Source organism: Amblyomma americanum, chromosome 3 (assembly GCF_052857255.1).
Source record: "Amblyomma americanum isolate KBUSLIRL-KWMA chromosome 3, ASM5285725v1, whole genome shotgun sequence".
Taxonomy (NCBI): Eukaryota; Metazoa; Arthropoda; class Arachnida; order Ixodida; family Ixodidae; genus Amblyomma; species Amblyomma americanum.
Genome location: NC_135499.1, coordinates 102,492,330 through 102,509,109, shown reverse-complemented (window position 1 = coordinate 102,509,109; position 16,780 = coordinate 102,492,330). Strand labels below are relative to the sequence as shown.

Here is a 16,780-nt window from a genome sequence, read left to right as displayed (position 1 = left end):
ACCATACTTTATTCACTGGCAAAAAAATTTTAGTTTGCCGCAACAGACGCGAGCATTTAGAAGTAGATATCGGCAACTTGTCACAAAGTTTTTTGCGTTATGATTCTAAAGTAGTTTATGATGAAGTAAACAAAAATAAAACGTAAGGAGAAATAAATCGTGGCTACATAATGGCTATTTTTCTGCAGAAGAAAAGTCATATGATGTGTTAAAGGTCAGTTGTTAGGAATATGCCTTGTCTTTTGTACGTGCCGGATGGCAGGTAACCAAGCATGATAAATTTTACCCAAAAGCATGAATACTATAGGTAAAAGCGCAGTATAAGCGAACGCAAAACAGAAAAGAAGTATTGCATATTGTGGAGAAAACGGCAGGGCCCTCTCAAATGTTCTTATATAAAATGACGTAACTTCTCTAGACGAGCTGTGTGAACTGAGCTTTAGCTGAAGAGCAATTTGATTTTCTAGAAAAACACTTCGCTGTTGGAAATACTTACAAACAACATCAAATGAAAGGAAGGAAAGGAATGAAAGATTTTTCTCGTAAAATAAAGCGATATGCCTACGTTTTGAGGAGGAAATGAAGATAATGGTAGCCCTTCACTATTTCATGAAAAAAAGGGCGACTATTGAACCTGTTGTGAAACAAATAACTGTAAAAATATAAGCTACTCATAAATGGCTGGACCCGTTCCTCCGCCAGAAAAGGTTTTTGAAAAACAGAAGTGCGATTTTCCGCGTGGAAATACCCAGTAGGCGTCTCCTCGCCAGATAACGTGCAATCGCCTTACTCGCGACGTTGAAACATCTCCCAATAGATAGCAAAGCGAAGGATATCTACAGCAGGAACTATTTTCCTTAAAATTGCCAATTAATTGTTCATAAGGACTGGCTTATCAATGTCTGCTATTCATAAAAAAGAGGTAAATGCGTTAAGCCAAGAAACATATTGCTCCTGCAACTACGCCTTTGTTTCAAGAAGCCTATTGTTCTGCCATGCGTATCTCCATGTATGCATTGGCTTAATAGCAACTGAAATAGACCGTAAAAAAAGGCGGCTATCACACGCAAATACTGAATCAACTCTCACAACCAAGATAAAAGACCCAATTCATTGTCCACATATGCACTAGCCTATCGATGCCTGATAATCATAACAAAGAACACACTGCACCTGCAAATATGTGTCTGTTCCAAGAAGCGTAATGTTCTGCCCATTTAGCGTGTGAAATATGCCGTACAAAAAGAAGTTCTGATCGCGGGCAAATGCTGAATTTAACTCTCAGAACCAAGGTGCCGCTTTATAACAAAGAGAAAAGTTGCGGGAAAACAGTAGAGAAAAATAGTAAAGAGAAACAATGAAGCAATTTGGGAATAAATGTTAGAGATTGCAAGGCTGGGAAACGAAGGATAACCAAGTGAACAATTTATTCAGGTTGATTGCGTTAAATGGTCAAATGCGTCAAATGGTCACCATATAAATTCCTGTTTAGTTTGGTGACATCGAACTTCATGCAATTCTGCACCAGGTTCAGCTCAAATGTTTAACCCGATGAAATGTTTCGCACCGGGAAAATTTCGTGGCAAAACATAAAGTGAAGTCTCCCGTCACGGTGTACACGTAACTGGCCTCTCAGGACTTCATGAAAGACGCGCACGTTTCTTTTGTTCAAGTAAGAAGGAACTTTTGAATCAAAGTTTTCATCTTCATTTTTCACCATCATATACACGGCTGAGCGCGTTTTCTGCAGAGATAAAAAAAAAGAGATAAATGAATAATTACTTTGTTAACAATACTCATTTGTCGAGCATTTCCCAATGGTAAAATTATAAGATGCACTCACCTAGCCTTAATCCTAAATAAATTTTAAAACACATGCGGCACAATTGCTGATATCTTAAAAGCACTATACGGCGAAATCGAATCCATCTTATCCCGTTTCTCAAGCCTGCGGAAGAGGAGAGAGACAACCAAGAGATCGTATACAAGAAATATCTCCCTGGGACTTCAATTTTTCCTGAAGGTTCACAAACAACCTGCGCTGCCACCTCCCACCGGCACACGAGGTGTGGACATCGTGTCTCTCGTCCCAAGAGTTTGCTTTTCTGTCCGGGGAGATGTTGTAGGCAGTAGCCACATGGACTGTCCGCTTGGCTTGGCTGGGCTGCGCACTCGCGCGAGGCTCGCAGCGGCTGGCACGCATCTCGTGATCGTGCCAGTATTCGCCGGGCTGGTATAAACTTGTCCTGTTGACGTCGCAACATGGGAGTACCCGCAAAACATCAATCCTCCTTTCAGTGAACATTGTGCGACATGAGCGACATGCACGAAAATCGTCATAATTGATGCGTACCCTTCGTGCGGTTACCTAATAGATATCAAGGCCTCAAATTTATACAATCTCTATGGGTTTTCTGAAGTAATAATTCTGAATGCCCAAGAGCTAAATATATTTTCTGGCTCTCAATAAACCCTATGGATTAGCAGCAGGCAACATCCTATATATTTGACTACAGGATACTACGAGCTGGATAAAACCATTTGGACAAAACGCGAGAAATGTCCTCATACCAAATAAAAAAAAGCATTGTTTTAAAATAAGGATATCAATATTAAATGCAATTGGAGCTACTATTGTCAGTTTATATAGTAACGAAGACGACGAAGTTGTCAGTGGCGCGGTACGAAGTGCTCGCGCTAGACCAGTGTAACATTTGGTAACAGAAAACTTTATTGCTGCAAGTGAGTTTTAGACCCTGCTGGGTCCCTGGGCCACTGCACGGTCCCGCTCTGCATCATCTTGGTGATGTCGGGACATGACGTCGGCAGCCCGAGCTCCCGGAGGAAGCTGCGATGTCGGGTCTGCAGGCGTGAGCAGGACCTCCCAGTCCTCCCAGCTCGAGATGGCGTGCTGTCCCTGCGGGGGAGAGTCAGCAAAGCAGCCGAAATGTGTTTGGGAGAGTGTGGCGTGAGGGTTCCCGCATCAGGAGCATGCAAGGGACGTGCCATAATAGTGGTATAACAGCTGAGGGGATGACAGAAAGCGGGTCTGGAGGAATTTGAAGAGGATCTGTTGGGAATGCGTAAGAGAGGGGTGGGAAAGGGGTAAGTTCGACTGTGCAAACGGAGTATTTGCGTGAGCTCTCTAAAGGTGTGCGCCCGCTCCCTTAAGAATCCTTGATCGAGACTGCTCTGAGGACGGCAAATCAAGCCTGGAGCGAATTTATCGGCAGCCTCGTTTCAAGCGTTCCCAGAGTGAGCCGGCACCCACTGGAGCTCTACCCTGCGCGGTAAATTTTTTGGCAGGGGTGTTCCACAATTCGTTTAAACGGATGCTTGGGCGAGTTGGTAAGTCATTTTAAAACAGAACAGCGCGCACTTTGCCAGAGACTACGAGGAAGACACGACACAGACGAGCGCTGTCTGTGTCAACAAAAGAAGTGCAACAATTGCCTGGCAGGGTGTAAATCCTGCGCCTGTCAAAGCTGGACAGAGCCATTTTGGAGTCGCCAAAGATGTATTGGGCGTCGTAATGTGCAAGAGCCAGGGCGATTCCCCTTGGAGAATATCAGCGACGTCGACTGTTCTTTGATAATGCTACAAACGTCGGCACCAGCAGATGACTGTGCAGGAGTCCCAGGCTCTTGCTGCTCGAAGACCCGTGAGCGAGAAGTCCCTGAGAAATGAGCATCCGAATTAACGCACGCAGATCGGAGTGGGCAGGCTAAAGGGAGGCAGTCGGGGCATGTTGCAGACGGATGGATTGCAATTGGTCGAGAAGATGACAGGTTGTGATGATGGGAGGTAGGGTTTTGAACAGAAAGCGCTTTGAATGCAGTAAAGGCGATGTGTTTCAGGACGCGGAGAACATGGTCGGCCTCGGTCATGGAGGTACTGACACGTCGACAAAGAGCGAGTACATCCTAAATTTAGGGAGTCTACGACTGAGTTGGGCGCTCAGTGCTGTTATCAAGCATCTTCTCGGCGACTTCAGCCCGAACACCCGGAGCGCTGAAAATCTGCCGAAACCTTCATTGAAACAGGACCTGTCCAGAATATCCCTCTCGTGATTGAGGGACCATGGGCGTTTGGCACCGCTCAGGTAGCAGGACACATTTAGAAGTTTTAGGAAGTCGTCCCATTTGTTTGAAAGAGCTCACGCGGTCGTAGTGGTCAAGTCAGTGGTCGACTTCGTCACCGCGGGGGCCAGCAAACATCTGACGACCGCGTTGGCGTCTGCTGAGGGTCCAAATGGCGGAGGTAGTACAGGGCAACCGAGAGGAACCCGGGCTGTCAGCATTCTCCTTTTGGGACATTGCGGTTAGAGCACACAAGCGGCGACCGGAACGCAACTCGACGCAGAAGCTGGGAAAGAGGCAATGGCGGATCAAGGCGCACCTTCACCAAGTGTAAGGCAGGGACCAGTTTACAAATATTCTTCCTGGGCAATGTTGTTCGAATCATCGGCCGTCACAAATGTGCATTTCAAAGCACGTTGAGTTGGCTCTTCGCTTTGCGTATTTGAAAAATGGTGTCGCTAGGATTTTTAACGCAGTAATTACAAACGCTGTTGGTCTATTTTCTGACGGAGAAGCAGTAAACGTGATTTCAGTGACGATGCTACGCGAAACGAGGAAAATTGATATATATACAGTGCGGCAAATGAAATTCAACGAGTTGGTCAAATTTTTTTAGGTGCCTCCCCCAAGGTGGAGTACATTTGTAAAAAGAAGCGAATTCCTCACTGGCATCCACGCAAGGGCAGCCATACAGCTACAAATAAAATATATACAACTACCACAGAAACTTCGTACGTAGTTAAAGAAAAATTCATCCTGGTACAAGGTTGGAACCCGGGACCTCCGTTTCACTCGAGCAGTCGGTCTACAAACTGAGCTTTTAATTAATTAATTGGTTTTGGGGGAAAGGAAATGGCACAGTATCTGTCTCATATATCGTTGGACACCTGAACCGCGCCGTATGGGAAGGGATAAGGGAGGAAGTGAAAGAAGAAAGGAAGAAAGAGGTGCCGTAGTGGAGGGCTCCGGAATAATTTCGACCACCTGGGGATCATTAACGTGCACTGACATCGCACAGCACACGGGCGCCTTAGCGTTTTTCCTCCATAAAAACGCAGCCGCCGCGGTCGGTTTCGAACCCGGTAACTCCGGATCAGTAGTCGAGCGCCCTAACCACTGAGCCACCGCGGCGGGCAAACTGAGCTAAGATTACCTTATTTCATTTTAGAAATCACGACTCTGACGGTCTTTCTCTTTACTCTGGCGTTCCCCAGGGCTCGGTTCTTGGGCCTGTCCTTTTTCTTCTCTACATTGATGAGGTTGTAAACGACCTTCCCGTAAAATTAAAATTCTATTCAGATTATTGTGTTTTGTGCTTAGAAATATAAAGCCCTTCTGATGGAATATTGTTAAATGATGCATTTCAGAAGGTCGTTGCCTGGTGAGACGACAGACAAATGTCGGCATTTTGAGTAAGCCGTTTTCATGTGCATTACTCACAAAAAGAGTAAGCTGAAATTGAATTACATGGCTAACGCCATTTTTATACCTGAGGTAACAGAACAGAAGAAGATAGCTAAAAATGTCAAATTGAATCAACACAAAGAGACTACTAATAGCTACTGTAAAATGTTTTTTTTCTCCGAAGAGCCCTAAAACTGTCCACATGCCCCGTTTGTTTAGAAGCCTATAACACAATAATACGTCTAGTACTAGATTACCCAGCCATTTTTTGTGATTCCTTTATGCAATCTAATGTCAAAAAGCGCTAACAAGTGGAGAGAATAGCAGTTCCCTTCATTTACAATAACTTCTCCCGCAGCTCAGTTAGAGCGCTTTTAAAACAAGCCAACTTGCCCGCACTAACAGAGCGTAAGCGAGTTTCTCGACTAAAGTTAATGTATCAGCTTATAGAGGGACATTTTCCTCTCTGGGCATGTTAACCTCTCTGATGTCATTATATTCTCTTCTGTATATTCCACAAGGCACAGCGATCAACTAACATGACACTTCTGCGTAAATAACGATTGTTTTAAACATTATTTTTTTTTCCGAGCACCGTAATACAAAGGAATAACTTAATATCGAAGTTACACAGCCTTTCTTGTCCTTATTTGCTTCTAATTTCTCATAATTTTTTCATGCTCAAAGGTGCCGCTTACTTTTATGCGACGTTTTATAGAATAACGACGTTGTTTGTGTTATCACGAAAAAAATGTACTTTTTTCTCGTTGTGTTTTGTCGCCTGCGTTTATGTACTGCTATGTTGTATTTCAATCCTCCCCAAAATCCTTTGTGGATTGCAGTATCTGCAATTAAACTATTATAAGAAATTACAGCATTCAAATTTCGCTCAATATTGATTGTTGCATGATGTCCACCTTGCTCTGCAAACCAGAAGACCAGACCGCCGTGATGCATCGCGATTTTTACAATAAATATCTGTGATGATTTAATATCACTACATGGCATAGCGCAAAACGTTTTTAATATGCTGGTGGGAGTTGACTACGCTCAGAATTAGCATTCTTTCACAATGGAGTGATGGCTATACACCCGAAACGTGCCTTCTGTGGCAAACTGTATTTTATTGCTAACACTTCTTATTGGAGACTGACGTGTTCATAAAGAAAATGCGCATTTAAAACTTAGAGGATCATAAAAAAAACATTTTTTGACTACGGCTTTGTTAGGCGCTTCCAGTGACCAGAAATTTCCAGCGTGCATGGAGGCCGCACTGCTGTCGAATATCGGCGGAGTGACCGCCAGACAGGCACCGGACCTGCCTGTACACATCCTTTCATTAGCAAAAAAAGCGGTCACCTAGTGTAGCATTTAAAAATTGTTAAATTGTTAAGCTTCAACAGGCCAAATTTCGGGTTTGTATCCCTCTTAGCTCTGTCACTGCAGCGGGGTCAATTAAGGTGCTTTCAAGAACGACGGCTGTCGCTTAGAAGGCACATAATTATAAACCTCAGTGAAATATCATGAATATTTTTCCGCCTAAGCAGCCAGCCGTAGTTAGAATGCGCGGAACGCTCCGAATGAAATTAAGAAAAACGACGGCTAGAATCTTTTTATATAGTTAAATGAATGAAGTCAGCAACAAGACTTTTGATATAAAAGGTCGTTACAAGAGCGAACAGCTGATTATTCGGAAGAAGCCCCCAAAAGATGTTTCACTTCACTCAAAGTCTTTTGAGGCCGCCGAGGTGGCTCAGTGGTTATGGCGCTCAGCTACTGACCCGAAAGTTGCGAGTTCGATCCCAGCTGCGGCTGTCGAATTTTGGTGGAGGCCAAATTCTAGAGGCCCGTGTACTGTGCGATGTCAGTGCACGTCAAAGAGGCCTAGGTGGTCTAAATTTCCGGTGCCCTTGACTACGGCGTCCCCTGTAGCCTGAGTCGCTTTAAGACGTTAAACCACATAAACCATCCAATGTCTTTCAGCAGTTACTGAATATGTACCCGTAAGAAAATATGTAAGTGAAGCACAAACGCTATGAATGTTCGGAAAGGTTCGCATTTTATTGCCACCTTGGATTAGAATTCCTGGAAAAAGACAGTGATAAAAATATTCAGCTGCACACGTGAATCATTCTGTATCAATTGCTTTATAGAACAATGTCTCCTTTCCCTATATTGTGTGCGGCATAAAACTGAACGCCCTGTCGCCGTCGTCACATTGCACTCGTGATAATTCTGCTTCCCTGGCATCTGCGGCTCTCGCCAGTGACAAGATTGTAAAGGCTAAAGTGCCGTAAGGGGCTGATAAAAAAATCACGCCATAGGAGAGACTTTGTTCGCCCGCTGAATATGCCTCTATATTCTTATAGAGGCCACTTTGCTTGTGGTGGACTATATTGACCGCGGAGTCCCGTCGTCTATATGGCGACATTCTAATTCAATATGCTCTTGGTTACGAATTCTCGACGACGTCAGTAGAATATCGAGTCAAAGTAGCGTCTACGGAGACGCCGGAAACAGTGCAGATTTAGTCGTTCAGATTTCCGTTACAAATACACTCACGCACGGGAAAAGTTTTCAAGAGCAATCATACTAGTACGGCTTTTTGTTCCAATGTCGGCCCGAGGCGGCTAGCTATAGAAATAGTCCTTTTGTGAAATATATCATTTTATATATTATGTACCAAATGTGCAAAGGTGAATGCAAAAAAAGTGTTATAAGCTAGCAAGAGAGCCAGTACAGCACAAAAATTCTAAATTTAGAGTTTACATAAGATGATGACAGTGGCACAAATTATAGTAAGTATAAAATGTACATAGGCAAAAGTATATCAGCATGATAGTGCTGCGAACGTCGACATCTGAAGATAACAAGAAAGCAAATTACTTATTGGCATCCTCCCAAGCGAAGCCATGCGGCTGCAGAGGAAAACTATACAGCTTCCACAGAAACTTTGTAGATAAAAGAAAAAGAAATTCGTCCAGGCTCGGCGTACGAAACAGGGACAACCGTTTCAGCAGAGCAGTCACTCACCCAACTAAGCTAATACGAATAGCTGGGTGATGGCAAATTTATCAGTAACTTGAAGTGGGAGCATTGTTAGTGAAATGTTTAGAAAAATATCTCAACGTGGAGTAAATTTGCATTACAAGAGCACACTATTCATTGGCATCCGCCCATACGAAACCTTAAGGCCTGACCCTGACCGACCTCACCCTCAGCGCCGCTTCTCGCCCCGCTCTCAGTCAGGCCAGTAAGAACTCTCTACCCGCAATTCCCGCAATCACAGTATTGGGCCATGTCGTCGATGCCACGGGTGTTCACCTTGATCCAGCTAAGATCCGAGCCGTAAAAGGCTTACCGGTGCCACGTTTCAGCAACGACGTGCGGAGCTTCCTGTGGCTGTGCTCCTAATTGTGTGGCTTTTGATGGAGGCGAAATTCTAGAGGCCCGTGTACTGTGCGTTGTCAGTGCACGTTAAGGAACCCCAGGTGGTCGAAATTCCGGCGTCTCTCATAGCCTGAGTCGCTTTGGGACGTAAAGCCCCCATAAACCATAAACCAAAAACATACTTGCATGGATTTGTGCCAGGCTTTGCTGATATCTCCCGCCACCTCTGTGATCTGCTCAAAAATAACACGCCTTTCGCGTGGGAACACCTACAAGAAAACTCCTTTGCCGTACTAATCTCAAAGCTCCCCATGTCGCCCGTCTTGGCACACTTTGATGTGGTCGCTCACCCTGAAGTCAGCACTGACGCCAGCTGTCATGGAACCGGCGCTGTCCTTTCTCAGCCGCAATCTGGTTCTGACCTTGTCATCACCTACGCCAGCCGCCTTCTCTCTACATCAGGGCGCAATTACTCCATCACGAAACGCGAGTGCTTTGCCTTCATGTGCGCCGTTGGCAAATTTCTCCCGTTTTTATACGGCCGCTATCTACGGTTGTCACAGACCATTATGCGCTCTGCTGGCTGACCTCTCTGAAAGATCCTACTGGCCGGCTAGGTCGCTAAGCCTTACGCCTACAAGACTGCGACTACACAGTGGTCTTTAAGTCCGGTCGGCTACACACCGATGGTCATTGCCTCTCCCGATAACCTATTGACCCTTCTTACTGACATTGCCTGCGCCACCGACCTGTTCTCGCTCTCTGCTCTTCTCACGTTGGTGATGAACAGCGACGAGTTACTGAGCTGCGCTCTATTAATTACCGCCTCAACTCCTCCCCATCTGACCGTGCTCTGCGCCAGTTTGTGCTGCATCATGACAGTCTATTCTGCTGAAGCCTCAACACCGCTGTCCCCGACCATAATTATTATAAAGAGACCTATTTTATTAAAGCAGTTTGTTTCTTTTTAAAGCTATTTCTTTGGAGGGTGATATGATTGGAAGCAGAAGCAGAGAAGAAGATGATTATAGATACAATTTTTAGGAGGATAGATGGACCATGAGCCACTGTTCCCCCGATGTGCTTCGACAGGTACTGTTGATTACCATTGGTGTGAAGGAAAGGTAGAATGCCATTGGCATCTGTTAGTTTCGCGCGCAATGAAAGGCTCTTCTGGCCGAATTGTTTTATGGGGATGGTACACCATTTGGCTTAAGTTAGCCTTGATGAACTCTACCCATGTAATGGTGTAGCCCCGGTCGAGTACGTGGCGATCCTACGGCCCGGTGTTGGACTATAGTGTGAAAGCCTTAGAAATTTGTTTTACCGCCACTAGTAGGGCACGCAGCAATTTGTGGCAGTAAAATAAACGGGTTCATTGCACATGCCATCTTACTAGTTTTTGGGATCATACTCATAAGTTGGCAACCATTATAGAGGATGAAAATATTTGTGCCAAATTTTGGTATGCGCTTTTAGCGGGAGAAATCAGTGTTATGAAGAAAAAATGAATTTATACTGCTTACGATTGTCTACGTCGTTATACTTTTGAAAGCCGGGAGCATTGCACAGATGTATACGTGCCTATCTTTTTGTTCTCCTGGGAAACGTACGCATATCTCGGACATACCTGTAGCACGATTCGCGTCGTACCAGTGGCAGGCACAAAACCCTTATTGCATAGATAGCGTTATTGCATTCCGTTATGTAAGACGTACAGTGACAAATTGCGCGCAACGTTCTTCTATCTAGGCAAAATCGGCAAAAAAGAAGCAGCAAAAATACACTGAATCCTAGGGCAACAATCGCACTCAAGATAGCAGGCGCCTCCTTTCTTTGTCGTGAATACCGGGAACTCGATGCACACACTGCCGATGGAGCATTTGAAGAGAGGGCGTTAGAAATACTTCCTGCGTGATTAGGACTCAGGACAACTGACCGCAGGTTTTTACAGATCGCCGGTATTTATCAGCCCTGGCGGTAGGAACACGTGATACACGTCGGCTCATAAAATTATAAAAGGGGTGTTGTCTATATGAGAAAGCAGAAGCAAGGTGTTACTGCGACCCGACTCTTCAAAAGGTGAGCGTGCTTCGCTGCTGTCTTTTTCGGGAAAGAAATGTTTCCTGTTAAAGAAGCCCCCAGCGTTCTGATGAATTGGAAAATATAATATATACACAGAATCATAACTGAATAAAGCTTTAATGCTTTACTTGAGACGATTTTGTACCACTCTTTTGGCTCTTGAGGAGGCGGGAACACTCCCATATTTTAAGAATTACCTAGATGTCTAATATCTTGGAGCATGCAAACGCGGGTCCTCTATTGTGAAAGAAGATTGGAAATTGGAAGATTGATTCGTGTTCCCTTATACTCAGCTTCCATCTGGACTCTAATTCAAAAGAACATAACAATGCGTATTTAAACTTTCTAATGCCTTCTCACTGCAAATATTTTCTGCAGGCACGATGAAGACAACCTTGGCTGCATTCTGCGCTCTTTGCTTCGTTGTAGGTGAGTATAGAAGCTGGTAGCCAGCATTCAATTCCATTAAAAAAAAATTGAAACATCGTGACAAGCTGGCAGTTTGCACTAGAGTGTAGAGACCAAACGACCCCTTTAGCGCAGATTTGATAGCGATTCAGACTGAGTATGGAAAATTCACTGCATATGCTTTGATTCTGTAAAACTCAGATACTCTAAAATAACTGCTACATTCGCGACTTAGGTAGAAACGCAGCACTAGGGAAAATGCAGTGTGCTCGTTGCGTATATTCTTGCTTATAGCACGGCGTTAACAAACTCGCTGCGGTTATCTGTGAGCGGCATGTGGACAACCACAATGTACGGCACTCTCGAAAGCGATCTCCATCAACGGCTTCTGCCCAAAGGAAGCGCTGGGGGTGCCTAGAGAAGCAAAGGCTTTCTATCAGAATTTGTTAGCAGTATAGAGGATGTTTCACCTAAGGCTTCACACAATTTTGAAAACTAGAATGTTTAATTTAGACGAGCGCTTTTTTTGGCACAGCATTACCAGCTGTGTAACACATAAGAATACAGTCAGGATGAGCTACCTTGAAGGATGGTTAACCAATATTCAGTAATTACCTTTTTAAAACTTACTTTTAGGCTACTTAGTTATTTAAAAGTGTGTTGTTTGCTATAAGTAAAAACAATATCAGTTTTTAAACTTTCAGAAACGCCGTTACCCAAGGCACCATGGCCAAACAAATTTTGGCTATTTCGACGTATTACGTGCTCTGGAAAGGTTGCTTTGCCTGCAAGCACCTGAAAGCGCATGTATTTTGCCGCTATGTAGGCAATATTTGTTGCGCCACAGCGCGAAGGGTAAATGTCTTTTTCAAATAAAAAAACTGAAATGGATATTACTTATGGTGGGCTACAGGCCTCTCAATAGTTAAGAAGCCTAAAAGTAATAGTTAAAAGTTAACAGTTAAATTTTAGTTAACCAGTCTGCTAGTTAGAACGTGTTAGCGCTTCTCTTTCGTTCTACACCGCCCGTAATGATATGCCATAAAAAACACTCTCCTAACCCAAAAATAATTTTTTTAACTGCGTTAAATCTTAAGCGAAGCACCCACTATATCTATTACAAAGTGGCGAGGTAAAAAAGCACAGGCCTCATCAAGTGCCAGTAGATCGAATACAAAAGGAAAGAGCCGTTTCACAAAAAAAAATTAAGATCCCTCTTGGTTGCTACTGGCCAAGATGAAAACTATTGATAACAAAAAAACTTTTTGCTCTTACTTCCGGAGCAAGAAATTAGAAACATATGCTGCCAATGATGTGTTATCTACCTAGACTGGGTTGTGAGGAGGTACCGTTAGAAAATTTGAGCGCATACTTGTCGCAGCGTCGCTCGCTTGGCTAGCACGTTCTTCCAATGAGATGTGACTAGAAGCGGTGACTTTGCTGCGAAAGCATTACAACTGCTCGACGACACTTCTACAAGATTTGCGCTCAGTATTTATGCACGCACTCTCGCTGTTTTGGCCATCACGTCCGGTCTTTGGACCTTAGACACTGTCTTACACTGCGCCCATGTGATATAACAAAAAATTTGATTTCTTTAACCACTGACTGTTAGAATGATTATGAGCTCCCCCTCTGATACAGATTCTACGACCAAGGTATAGAAGCATCCCTCTCTAATTGAACGAAAGGAATCTCTTCTCACACGAGGGATGGTGCAGAAAACCACTAAAATATGTAAAGAGAGTACTTTTGTGGCCAAGTATCCCTGATGGCATTTCATACGACATACGTTGTGCTTCCAGCGTCGGCGTATGAGATCCGCCGGGGAAATCCTGACATAGAGACGCCAATCGACGCCGAGTCCAAAGCCGTCGGCGTGGAAGCCATACTCGTCGGCCAAGCTCTACGCTACGTGGCCCGTGAACTCGCTCAGGATGAGACACTCGATAATGAGGTGAGCATTAGAAAGTAATGGGTAAATGATGTATCCAGCGCTTAGGTAGATCAGCCTCGTTGAAATTTTCATGACGTTAGCTGCATTTCGCGTTCTTACGTAACTGTGAATGAAAAGCTGCAGATAAAATTAATACATCAATATGACCCTGAGATTTTTAATGTGAACTGGCAGTTTGATAGGAAAGTACTGCAATAGTCATCGTTCTCATAATGCTAAGGAGGTGCCGTGCTGCCTGGCATTGGCGTTTTGCTTAGTAAAAGCTAGTGGTTCGATGTTAACGCTGCAATTAGTTGTAAATAGAATTTAGTAAGTTGGGCAGCGATAAATGAAATACTGCGTTCCTGTTACATACAGCCCCTGGTCCATTAGGGCAAGTATAAGAGATAATTTATCGGAAATCTGGCAGACACCCGCAATATTGGGAGGATAAAATCCACGAGCGCTTTGCGCCTCTAATGCAACACGTGATTTCATAAGATTGCTAAATACAAAAACATTAAAAGTGATTGCGAAAAATTTTGCATATGCAAAGATTCACATTTAGAGACCTTAATGACATAGATTGTGTTCCCGAAGGCTGGCATGAATGAAAGGTGTGGTGGAAATATATTCGAGACTGCAGTGTTCGCATCTTCTAAACTAGCAGGAATCAGAAACTCAGAAAGCAGAAACCAGCAGAAACAACCTCCTGTCACTAATATACCACATATTACACCGGTTCTTTAGGCGAACATTTGTAAAATATGAAATGTGTGGTAGTGGACCAAGAACAAAAAAATCTCTTTTAGTATTTGAAAAGTGACGGTCGTATAGGCGATGTCGCAAATTCACATACACAAAATTGTTCTAATAAGAATATAATCTGTAAATTATTAATTAACCTAACCAATATCATGGGTTTCATGGATGCCCACATCCGCCATTTTATTTTACCACTAAATGTTTTTTCTGAAATTCCGGAAAAAGTTCGCTGAAACAATCGGTATGTAGCGGCGTTACTGAAGTCGTCTGCTAGGTGCGGTCTTCTCCAAGGAACTAGAGGCCGAAACATATCTAGGTCCGGAATATACGCGTGCAGTAAATTTTTTCTTGTGCTCGAAGAGTGATAGCAATTCTTGAGTCTTATGAATTTGAGTCACCAATTCTGCACCTATTTCGTTTTTTGTTTATCTTGCAGGTTGATGAGTACTTTATCCGTAAACTGCTTGGAAAAATCAAGGAGGGCGTGAAGGCAGCTGGGAAAGTAGCCGGGCAAATTGTGAAGGGAGTCGGGAAGGTGGCCGTGTCGCCCATCAAGGCTGCTGTGGATGTCATCAAGGATCACGCTTCTTTTTCCGCACAAGATAACGTCTCGGATAAAGCTACGAAGATTCTGACGAAAATTTTCGAAAAGTCGGTGGCCAGCTACTCTTCCCAGGACTCCCGGAATGCGCAAGACTTTCTGAAAGAAGTTTGCTCGCGTGTCGATGCAGTCGGAATGCGGCTCATTGAGCAAGGTGAAAAGCTGCTTGAGCTGTACGATGTAAACTTCTAGAATAAAGTTCAAATAGATTTTTCTGTAATCCAGCATAGGTGACTGAGGAAAAAAAAATTATTTTCAGGTCATGGTTCCAGCAGAATTGTCGCTAGGAGTTTGAGTTTTTGAAAGATCCCTTCACCGTTTACTCGCTACTACATGCTCTCCAAATTCACACGCCTTTAATTGTCAACATTTGCAAGTTTTTTTCCCATTGTGTTAAGGTGTGTATTATCTACTTCGTCAATAAAATCGCACTAGTCATGAAAACATCTGATTGAGAAACGCTGCCATCAATATAAACACGAAATTTTTGGCGTTCCACGTGCTCGAGTAGGCGCAGTTTATCTTCTTGTTGGAGATTGATTTTGCCCTCTTGTTTGATTTTTTTGATTGATTGACTTGTGCCCATTGCTCAATACGGCAAATAAATGTATTAAATTGCAGGCAACGCAAAAACATTTCATGACCTTAGTTAGGAAAGTGCACTAATTTTTCTTCCCGCAGTAGTGACACAGTTTTCTTGCATGCACTTCACTGCTGCTGACCTATGGCCGCGGAAAGATGCCTTCTTTATCAGATGAGAAAAGCGATCTTTGAATCCTTTGCGAGAAACAAGAACTGCACACACTCTTGCAACGCTTATAAAGTATGGAAGCTATTTGCCGAAGTTTGGAGCGCGAGATTTATTTCCCAGAGATTGATATGGTGCCAGAAGTAAGAAAATTCTTTTTCTGTATATCGAAACTGATGTTAACACCGGTAGTTTCTTTTTGCCGAGCAGGCTGAGGCGTGAAGACACTAAAAAGGCATTGCTTACGTCTTCAATAGTTCTTGCATTGTATGTACCAGTAAAGATGAGGCAGGACACTTCAATGATACAAATTGTTTGTTGTTCCACAGCTTCCATTCAGAAACCCCGTGAAATGAACAACTTTGACTTAGTTTTCGCCAGGCATAGGTTTTATTTCAATAGTAGCTTAGAGATACCCATCACGCTAACACCAAGCAATAATCGTTCCCTAGCAATACATCACTATGGGGCTTAAACTGCGAGGATAACGGAGCAAAGGCTTCATTCAGACCACGAACCTACACCACCCAGAAGCCCGACACCTATCATCATCCTCCAAAACCATTCACCCACAAGTAGCTCACGCAGCAGCATAGCGAGGGAGTGACGGCAAAATTTAACCAAAAACACCATTTGAACGCAAGCAAACAAAGAGAAAAGACATGCGCTCCCGCTGTCGCAGTTTCCCCGCATCAGTGCCTATCATAGTCCGCCGCTTTTTTTTTTACCGGTGGGAAATTACCGGCGCGCCGTTTTCCCCTGGCAGTTTTTATAAGTGAAGAATTGAATTTGATCAACGTGCCTGTTTCACGTGGGCCGGATTCTCTTTTTGTTTGCCATCGCTACAGCTCTGTGACACGGATATGCCCTGTGGAACGCTTAAGTAGAGCTTTAAATCAGTTCAAAGGAAGGTATCGTTCATTTAGTGCGACAGCCTGCAACTGCAATGCAGGCATGTATGTTTACAGAATGACGATCCGTAGTGAAGAGTCCAAAGAGAAAGAACCCTACATTGGTTCTAGAGGGAAAGTAACAGTCAATCGCCTTGTGATGATCAAAATCATTCTGTTCTCCACAGAGCAGCATTCATTTTATCTTTAAATAAGAAATGTGGCTCTAAGCCATAGTTTTGTGTGTAAACTGCTCGATGAATTTGAGCTTCACTCTCAAATTAACAACTACGCACGTGTATTTGAACCGTGTGTTGAAACTACAGGTGCCTTTAAAATGCTTGTAATCGTCCGCTTGTTTTAGACTCTCTGATTATTCTTAACAACCCGCATCATGCCACGGCCAGCGCATGTTTAAATCTTGGACTTGTTAATTGCACCGACTTTAAAAAGGAATGAAGGGTTGACCTTTCT

At 43.7% G+C, this 16,780-nt stretch overlaps 2 protein-coding genes across 2 annotated transcripts in view; one reads left to right on the top strand and one right to left on the bottom strand.

Moving 5' to 3' along the window:
* Positions 1-2,730: 2,730 nt before the first annotated feature.
* The window catches only part of LOC144123941 (uncharacterized), a 93,175-nt gene continuing 79,125 nt past the window's right edge, over positions 2,731-16,780 (bottom strand). Inside the window, exon 3 of the mRNA XM_077656652.1 lies at positions 2,731-2,917. Coding sequence (XP_077512778.1) covers positions 2,731-2,917 — 187 coding nt within the window. The remainder of the gene's footprint in view (positions 2,918-16,780) is intronic.
* On the top strand, positions 10,826-15,288 carry LOC144124754 (uncharacterized). Its single transcript, XM_077657618.1, has 4 exons — positions 10,826-10,955; positions 11,337-11,387; positions 13,172-13,323; positions 14,504-15,288. Exons 2-4 carry the CDS (start codon positions 11,342-11,344, stop codon positions 14,858-14,860), a joined length of 555 nt encoding a protein of 184 aa, XP_077513744.1. The 5' UTR covers positions 10,826-10,955; positions 11,337-11,341; the 3' UTR covers positions 14,861-15,288.

Coding starts and splice junctions, on each gene's coding strand:
- LOC144124754 (XM_077657618.1), top strand. CDS start 11,342: ATGAAGACAACCTTGGCTGCATTCTGCGCTCTTTGCTTCGTTGTAG. Junction 11,388..13,171: donor CGCTCTTTGCTTCGTTGTAG/GTGAGTATAGAA, acceptor TTGTGCTTCCAG/CGTCGGCGTATGAGATCCGC. Junction 13,324..14,503: donor ATGAGACACTCGATAATGAG/GTGAGCATTAGA, acceptor TTTATCTTGCAG/GTTGATGAGTACTTTATCCG.